The sequence below is a fragment of the Poecilia reticulata genome, chromosome 19, assembly GCF_904066995.2.
Source record: "Poecilia reticulata chromosome 19, P_reticulata-male-v2, whole genome shotgun sequence".
In the NCBI taxonomy this organism is placed as follows: domain Eukaryota; kingdom Metazoa; phylum Chordata; class Actinopteri; order Cyprinodontiformes; family Poeciliidae; genus Poecilia; species Poecilia reticulata.
In genome coordinates, this window is record NC_088848.1 from 6,737,570 (window position 1) to 6,746,942 (window position 9,373).

The following is a 9,373-nucleotide window of genomic DNA, read 5'->3' on the forward strand; positions in this document are numbered from 1 at the left end:
CAGTGACAATTTTAAGAAATATAGAAAAACCTTAATTTTTTAAAAGTTACATACTGCAGTTTTAAGTTAATCTCCATTGTGTTTTGCTGTAATGTTCAAACAACTAATTTCCTGCATTACAGATATTTACTACTTGTAAATTAAGTCAGCAGAGAAGTCGCTTTGTTTGGACTGTGGCTCTGCATGAGTCAGTACCGGTCTGTGGCTGTTATGGAAATCAACCGCTGCCATGTTTAGAGGTGACAAAGTGAGGATGACATTCTGCGATGGGCCGCTGTGACTAAAACGGGTTTAGCATTTGTTGCGACTGACGTTTGGTTGCCCAGTGATAACACCTTTTATCTTCTCAGCACCTTTCTTGTCACACATTGCAAAAGCCAATAAGTTTTCTTCCTCTTTCCAAAACACAGATCATTTTATCTGCAGAAATGCAGAAGTTAATCGTGGAACATATCTTTGAGGCTGCTTTTTTTTGCCACTAGTGCAGCTTTTCTCCCTGCTTCAGTTTATCACTGTTATTATGTGACATGCAAAGAGAAGAGAACTACAAACTGGAAGTAAAGCAACATGTTTGGATACAAACTTTATTTCACGGTATTTGTACACTGCAAAAAACACAAATCTTACATTTTTAGTTATGTTTCTAGTTGAATAATTACTTAATATTGATGAAAAATTATTAGTTCCACTGATAAAAATCAATATTAAGGAATTACTTACTTAAAACAAGCTGCTATGTCCTGCTGAAAGTTAGTTTTGTCTTATTTCAAGTGTGCTAGAAACTAAAGATACTTGGTAAAATTAGTATTTTTTGCCGTGTAAATGTTAAACTCTGTACTTGTCCGAAGCAGACCAAGGAACAAAATGTGTAAAAACAAAAAGGGAATCTTCACCTGTACAAAAAGGTGTTTAGAAATAAAAGGTAAGGGAATGGAGACAAAACATTTTCCACTTCTTTCTCTTGCGGCCAAAGTGTTGGTGTTGCTCTTACTGGTGAACAAAGGATGTTGAAGGCGCTCCTTTATGTAGGAAATCCCCTTTTCATAAATGGTGATGCAGTAATGGTGAGTAGAAGGTGGGGAGTGTGTTTATGCTTAATAAGCATGATTAGCCACAAACAGTGAGTCTCCACCAGCAGCGCTGGTTCCAGAGGAAACGTATTTGCCCTGGCAGGCCAGGCTGTTGGCCTGAAGGAGGAACATTAAAAGTACATTAGTGGATTTATTCTGAGTTCATTCTGCAGTATTTTATATTTGAAAGCTTACCAGAGCTCTCTTGATGAACTCATCTTGGCATGCCTTTCCGTTCTCCTTCTTGCCCCCCCAGGCTTTCAGGGCGGAGGCCTGCAGGGCGCGGCCGTATGAGAAGGTCAGAGCCCAAGGTCGGTGCAGAGGGCACTGGTTCATGGCATTCAGGTTAACAGAGGCCTCCTCCTCGCTCTGGCCGCCAGAGAGGAAGGTGATTCCTGTACAAGGAATGGAAATACAGTCAAGTATCAACTTTCCCTGAATATTTATCCAGAGCAGGCCCAAGGCATATGTGAGCTAAGGGGCTGCTTAGGGCCCCCATCACCACCAGAGGGCCCCCAAGAGCATCATTTGATTTTATTTTGTAGTGATAGATTACACATTTAAACTGTCTCACATTTTAAGAACAAAACATATTAAACTTGCTAACTTGCTTACTACAAATCCAGTGTTTTGTCTGCAAATGCTACTTCCAAATAGTTAAATTAATACGTCACACTTACAGCAAACACCGTTCTGCATTTCAAAATGCAAATTAATTATAGCATCTTTGCTTGTTTGCTACTCCTGTAAGATTAAAACCAAGAGAAATAATAAAACGGGTATGATGCGCACTGCAAAAAATACAAATCTCATCAGTATTTTTTGTCTAAATTCTAGTGTAAATACCTTAGTTCACTTAAAATAAGACAAAACTAACTTAAAAGTGGCTTTTCAGCAAGATATAGGAGCTTGTTTTAAGTCAATATTTCCTTAATATTGATTCATATCTTTAAGTATTGGTTCTACTAATGCAGTTCTTCTCAACCCTGGTCCTCAGCCTCCCTGCCCTGCATGTTTTAGGTGCTTCCCTTCTGCTACACACATGAATTGTATATCTGGGTGATTAACAGGCTTCTGTAGCACTTGATGCTCATGCAATCATTTGAATCAGCTGTTCTGGAATAGAGGCCTGGAATTGAGAAGCACTGTACTAATGTGAGGAAGTAATATGAAGACATTTCCTCATATTACAAATAAGGAAATGTCTCACTTATAAAATAATTTCCTCTTACAAGTGGAAATCTCTCTTTATTAATATTAAATTATATAATATTACTGACTTAAAACAAGCTCCTATATCTTGCTAAAAAGTTACTTGTGAGCTAAATTTGTCTTATTTCAAGTGTGCTGAGATATTTTTCTAGAAACTAGACAAAAAAAGTACTTGTTAAGATTGTGTGTTTTTGTAGTAAGTTAATAATAGTAGTTATGATTGATGCATAGTGTAGCATAAGACTGATGAAGTATCTAGTATTTGACATATTAATATGAGGCACCCCAAAGTAAAATCTGCTTAGGGCCCCAAAAAGGTTTGGACCGGCCCTGTATTTATCCTTTATATCAACAAATCCATCAAGAACTGAGGACGTAAAGAAGAAAGCTGCCTTTCTTTTGGCTTTTTAAAAAAGTGTTAAAAGGTCGCTTACCTGGGACTGCAGGGGGCACAGTGCGACGCAGGGCAGTGACCGTTGCCATGGCGATCTCCTGGTTGCTGTACTTGTGTGAACAGGAGTGTCCGGAGGTGACCATGTTGGGCTTGAGCAGGGTGCCCTCCAGGTAGACATGGTGGTCGGAGAGGGCTTTGTAGACGGCGGCCAGGACCTTCTCGGTGATGTACTGGCAGCGCTTCAGGTCGTGGTCGCCATCAGGGAGGATCTCCGGCTCAACGATGGGGACGATGCCGTGCTGAGGTACACAGGAGCAAAGGCGAGAAGAAAGAATATCAGAGTAAAGTCACTGCTGATGCTAAAGGTGACATTTTATGCTTCCTTGAACAGTTAGCGCAGCTCTATACTAAATGTCTTCATTACATTTTTTGTACTAAATCATTCTTAGATGATGAGATTTTAGTCTGCTCAGTTCTGAGCTCCTTTCAGAATGAGCTGTTTTAGGGCCTCTTGTCACTTTAAGAGCAATGTTTACGTTCGCACGTGAAAACTGTTGAAAACAGAGGTGCATCTGTACAACTGCACTTCTTTAAAAAGTAGAAGTGGAGCCTCCTGCACAACCCACAAGAATGCAGCAAGTAGTTTCAGGACAGTAAGTGAAAAACAAAATACTTCTCTTTTCCAGCAGCTATTGTACAACGCATACAGCAGTAAAACTAGCTGACTAAGCGTGCTGGAGCTCCACTGGCTAGGTTGGTAGGTAACCAGCTAGGCTTTGTTTGGGTAGCTAGGTCAGGGGAAGTGCCTGCTGATTTGTTACTCAACAATCAGGAGCTTTTTTGAAAGGTGTCATTTTCCAGACATTAATTAATTGGCTGGGTGACTTTTGCTGTTTTTAGAAGCAGTTGAGACTCAAATGCAAGTACAAAAACATACAAAATGTGAATTTTGGATAATATGTCCTCTTTAAATTCTAACTTCTTAAGATTTTCCTGACATTGATGGACATATTTTGAGTATTTACAACTTTTGAGGTATGAGCTGTTTTTAAAGCTTAACTTAGCAACTATGTGATTAACGGATACAGAATCCTCAGTGAAACAGATTCTGAACATTCTCAAGAGATTGTTCTCACCATCTGGCAGATGCTGGCGTAGCGAGCCAGGACATTGGCGTTCTCCAAGATGGCCAGCTTTGAGGGGGTGGTGGGCGTGATCTTCAGAACACAGCGCCACTTGGCGAAGTCAGCACCGTCCTTCTTGTACTGTGCGCAGCGCTCATACAGTCCATCAAGACCTGTCGGACGGAACGTATTGTAAAAGTGGCTGTTACAAATCGTTGGTAAAGGATTCCAGCTGCTGTTCTACTCACCCTGGGTGGTCGTCTCGCCGTTGGTCCCGGCCAGAGGGACAACGCCCTTGTCTACCTTGATGCCGACCACCATGCCTCTTTCCTTCAGGTACTGAGGGAAGGTCTTTCCATCGTCGGTCTTCTGGTACATGGTCTCGTGGAACAGGATGACGCCACCAATGCAAGGGACGATGCGGTCGTCAGCAGTGAAGAGGAGCTGGCGGTACAGCCTCCTGTTCTCCTCAGTGTTCTCAGCATTGATGCTCTGGAAGCGCTTAGCCACACTCCCTGGAGGTTATAAAACCACTCTTTGACTGAACTAATGCAGAAGATTCCACATTATTTTTATTTAAAGGTGCATATATCAATGCTAAAGTGTCTGAAAGTTATTTATGTCAGGCTAAAGAGTTATCCAATTAGCATGGGTTTAGCTAAATAACCATTGCTGAATCGACATTTCTAAATTGCTTGTGTGACACTATTTGTGGTTGTAGTTACAGTAAACAAATGGTAATTTAGTGGAAGATATGACATATAATCAGTATTAATACCACATCTCAGCTACTATTTATAGCAGGGATAGAAAATAATGTTCAAATCTCAACCAGACTACTGAATAACATTTAAAGGGCCATTTTGAGTTCTGTTTTTTAAGGACAATGTTTTCTGTAATCTTATATACAGTTTATTATTATTATAATCTTGATTTTTTAAATAATTTGTTTTAACACTAAGAACTTTTTGTGTGAACCTTTAAATCTGTTGCTGCTATTTCACCTGAATTTCCCCTTTGAGGGACATTAAAGGTTGCTTCTATTTCTAATGGTTGTTTGTTGTTCAAAATCTAAAGTTTAAAGGCTTGGCCAAAGCCTGACAGGTTAACTCTTTGGTAAACAAATATTTATTAAAGTGCAGTTTGGAATTACAACGCTGAAGTTTGGGATACTTTAAATGGCATCCTGTTTAAAAACTAACGGACATTAAGAACTGAACCCTGGACTGAATTAAACTACACCGATAAATGATCCATAGAAACAGTTTAGATTTGTTAATCATTTTCTCTATTTTTGAAAACAACAAAAAAGTACTATTGGTGTTTAAAACAGAGCGCAGCATGGCAATAGCTCTCAATACAGCTGCTATAACGTTTATTGTGTTAAATAGTGTTTAGATCTTGGTTGCTATGATATAAATAGATTTTTAAGGAGGACATTTGTTTTACATTCATGGTGGATTCTCACTGCTCTCTCTCTCTCACTCACCTGTGGACTCATCCGCAGCAAGGATTCCCTTGCCTGGAGCGACAATCTTCTGAGCAATGTCGCTGAGCTCCTTCTTCTGCTCAGGAGTGAGGAAAGGATAAGCGTGAGGCATCCTGACTCTGCGCAGAGAAAGGAAGCGCAGATAAAAATTAGGACCAGCAAAAGCAAACAAAGGAGCTTAAACTTTACCAAGTACTGATCGGGGGGGAAAAGTTCAGCAAAACTGCAACGGTGCAACGTCTAACGTCTGCGGTTTTGGTTTTCTTCTAGATGAGTGTGAAAGTGCTAGATGAAGGGCAAAGACCGAAAGGTTGACAGTGTGAAGGAAGTGGTGGTAAGGAGTCTTTGCATATGTTTTTTTTTGTCTCTCTAAGTTTTGGTATAAAGGGAAACCTGTTAAAGCGTTTGGTACAGTTTCACGTGTATGAGTGTTTTCTGTTACTTCTCAGAACAACGCATTGATGATTATGAGGGCTGTTGTAGATAGAAAAGAACCAGAGGTAAATTTCCACCAAAAAGCTGACTAATTTTGAGATAAATCTCAGAAATTTTTCTAGAAAAAACTTTGAAATTTCAGAGTTTCAAATGTTTTTCCTACAAAATTTCATTTTTTATTTCTCCTCACATATTTTCAGTTTTTTGAGCTCATAAATTTCCTTTTTTCAATAAATAATTATGAGATTGATCTAAAAAATTTCAAGTTTTTTTCTTATAATTTTTTGAACCTCATAAAAGTCCTTGTTTTTATAGAAAGAAATTCTGTGATGAAACTCAACCTTTATGAGCTTTCTGACAAAATTAACTCCACCTTTCTTTGTTTTTTTCTATCTGCAGTGGCCCTAACATGCCGTCGTACTTAGATCTACGCTCCACCCCCACACTTTAAAATCCCTCCTAGCATGTGGCTGACCTATCCCATTTTCCAACCCAGTATCTCTGACCTTTCCCTTCACTTGCTGCCCTCTTCCTGTTGTCTTTGCCTGCTCTATGAATAGACCGAGCTAAATTTACATGGTATGCCACTGCAAGGCTCCGAAGCCGAGGAAAAACCTTCACATGTTCAGCAGCCATGCCACTCTGGAGGAGGATTAACAATGGAAACAGCCCTACTAGATTAAAACTATTTCTAAACAACGACTTGCTAGTTTCCCACGCATTGAAAACAGAAACGCCACCACACTAACCACAGTCTCTGATGCGCTGTCTGCTCACTCATATTGAACCGTAACAAGCTGTTATGTTCACTGTGCAATAAGATTTGCAGGCAGAAGTGCTGTGATGATGTTATTCACCACACGTTAAAAGTCTGTAATAAACACGTAAAAAACTTGTACGAAGCATGTCATCTGCAGTGGTGAGTCTGTGGGTTGCATGCAGCACACATATCTTTTTGCAGTCAACTCGCACTTACAAAATGTGAATCTCTGATTATTCAAAATATTAAATAAAAAGAGAAGATTTTAGACTGCGCTCTTTTTTTTTTTACCTTTGAGTTTGGGAGGAGAGCTGAGAGAAGAGTGGTAGGCAGAAGATCCGGCCTTCGTCTGCGACACCTCTCCGACGCGCTGGCCCTTGTATTTATCCTGCCATTGTGACCCCTCACATTTCAGCTGCCCGGCTATAAAAAGAACAGGACGCAACCAGAGAAGGCTTGTGACATTCAGCGAGCTCTCAGGCTGGAGTAGCATGCTAGTGAGCAGCCACTGAAAGGGCAAAGATGGTTTCGGTGAATGGCAGAGAACGCAACAAAGTTGAAACGGCTGTAGAGGTGAACCGGCAGGTTTGCTTGATCACAATTTTTTTACACTCCTGCACCTAAATTCAGCAATTTCCAACATTTTTTTTTTAGTGTTTTAGTAAAATGTGTACAACTAAAACCCTGTTCAAAATTTATTACATAAACCAAAAGAATTTTAAAGGCTGAATGGTAGAACATTGCTCTGTATTACAGTACCATGGATGTGACGTTTTCACAATTTGTAGTTAAAATCACAAACGATGTGTTTTATGGAGTTTTATGTGATGTAAAGTTAAATGAAAAATTGCAATAAAATCCCAAAATATTTGACTTGCCTGTTGTGTTTAACAGGAAAGTCAAATGCCTATTAAACACAACAGGCTATTTGTGTTTAACAGGCATTTGACTGTTAAACAGTCAAATCAGCTATTTTATTTGTGTGTAAAATAACTGATTTTACACCCAAATAAAATCAGCTATTTATCCTGATACAGTAAATAGCGTCATTTTCAGCATACATGCAGCTGTTCTGTGAAGGTTTGGTAGAGAACATTAGAAAACATTGAAAACTAAGGAACCCAGCAGACGGGTCAGGAAAGTTGGGACGTTTAAAGCAGAATTAGCTTCTAAAACTTTACCCCAAGTTGTTCACTGCATGATCAAAACATTCGAAATGCATTGCACTACCGAATGGTCGTTCACTTAAAATGTTGTGAGGGAGCTTCAATAAGAGAAGCACCGTAACTCTAGAGGAGCTGCAGAGAACCACAGCTCAGGTGGGAGAACTAGTTAACAGAAAAAACTATTAGCTTTGCATTTCAACAATTCTGGACTTTATTGAAGAGTGATAAGAAAACCAAGCAAAAAAAAGTGCAAGAAGGTCCTCAGGGAATTCCTTCTCTGATGGAAAATTAACACTGCACATCATCCAGGATTCACTATTCACACTATGAAGCATCTGTTCTAAATGCAATTGAGACATTCCTCATCCAGATTAACTGAGCTTGAGTTATTTTGCAAAAGTACATGGTTAAAACGTCTGTTTCTAGTTGTGCAACGCTGGTAGAGGGGAACCATAAAACACTTGCTGCTGCAACCGCAGTGCAGTGGTGGAAACACTGATGGGGCTCGAGACAAATACATGCTGCACTTCTGCATCTGTGACTATTCAAAACCTATGCATGATTACTGCCTCATATTTGTGACCTACTTTTGTTGGTCTGTCATATAAAATATAAATAGGTTGACTGAAGAATGTGACTGAAATGAGACAAAATGTGAAAGTTAAAGGGGAATTAAAACTTTTGCAATTACTCTGTAGAGTGTAGGAGCTAATGGTACATATGGGGGCTTGTGCAGCAAGTGACATTGCAAACCTGCCTTTAGAAATCCAAGCCAGACACGGCAACACAGAGCCCTGATCCTTGACCTTTTCCCGAACTTTCTCGCCCGTCTTTGCTTGGCAGGAATGGGGGTCGAACAGCAAGCTCTAGAAAAGGTTTGACGCTTTATATCTGTAATACCCACCCCACAGCTGGGTAGAGGGTGAGGAGTGGGAGCCTTAAAGGTGACCTATTATGCTTCCTTAAACAGCTTCAGATAGGTCAAACAAAACATGTTCATACATTTTATTTTTTTTTTATTACAGAAAATCATTCTTAGATAATCAGATTTTAGTTTGCTCAGTTCTGCCTATGTCGAGCTCCTTTCAGAATCAGCCGTTTTAGGGCTCTGTCACTTTAAAACCAAATTAGCTGCTGCTGGCCACGCCCCCCAACGCAACATTTACACTCACGAGAAAAAACCTGCAAAACAAATGTTCAACCCTACAACTTTGAAAAGCAAAAGTGGAGCTTCCTGCACAACCAGTGAAAATGCGGCACGTGGTTTCGGGATGGTAAGTCACAGGGCCAGTCCAAGCCTTTTTGGGGCCCTAAGCAGATTCCTAAGCTACACATAAGCTACTGTGTGTAGCTTAGGAATGATACCGACTATCACTACTGTCATTTGTAATTAGCTTACATCATAGCAGTGATATTGTGGCTGATGATTTTAATCTTATAGGAGTAGCAAACTAAAAAAAACATTTGGATTTTTAAATGCAGAGTGGTATTTAGGTGTGCCATATTAATTTACATATCTGAAAGTAACATCAGCTGGTAAACGCTAAATTTACAGTAAACAAGTTTAATATCTTATAATTCGCTTGTGGTGGCAGCCAACATCAGGAAGAGATTAGCCTATTATTTGTATATGTGTTAGAATTTAGCTTGGGTTATTCAATGTTATTTCAAATATATACATACATTTTATCATGCTAGCTTGATGCTCTTAGGGTTCCCTAGA

At 39.6% G+C, this 9,373-nt stretch overlaps 1 protein-coding gene across 1 annotated transcript; it reads right to left on the reverse strand.

The window, feature by feature from the left end:
- Positions 1-558: 558 nt before the first annotated feature.
- On the reverse strand, positions 559-6,907 carry aldoab (aldolase a, fructose-bisphosphate, b). Its single transcript, XM_008436810.3, has 7 exons — positions 6,776-6,907; positions 5,290-5,408; positions 4,049-4,315; positions 3,813-3,973; positions 2,717-2,975; positions 1,266-1,465; positions 559-1,187 (listed from the first exon to the last, which is right to left on the reverse strand). The coding sequence occupies exons 2-7, from the start codon at positions 5,399-5,401 to the stop codon at positions 1,095-1,097; spliced, it is 1,092 nt and encodes a 363-aa protein (XP_008435032.1). The 5' UTR covers positions 5,402-5,408; positions 6,776-6,907; the 3' UTR covers positions 559-1,094.
- Between the last annotated feature and the right edge of the window lie 2,466 nt (positions 6,908-9,373).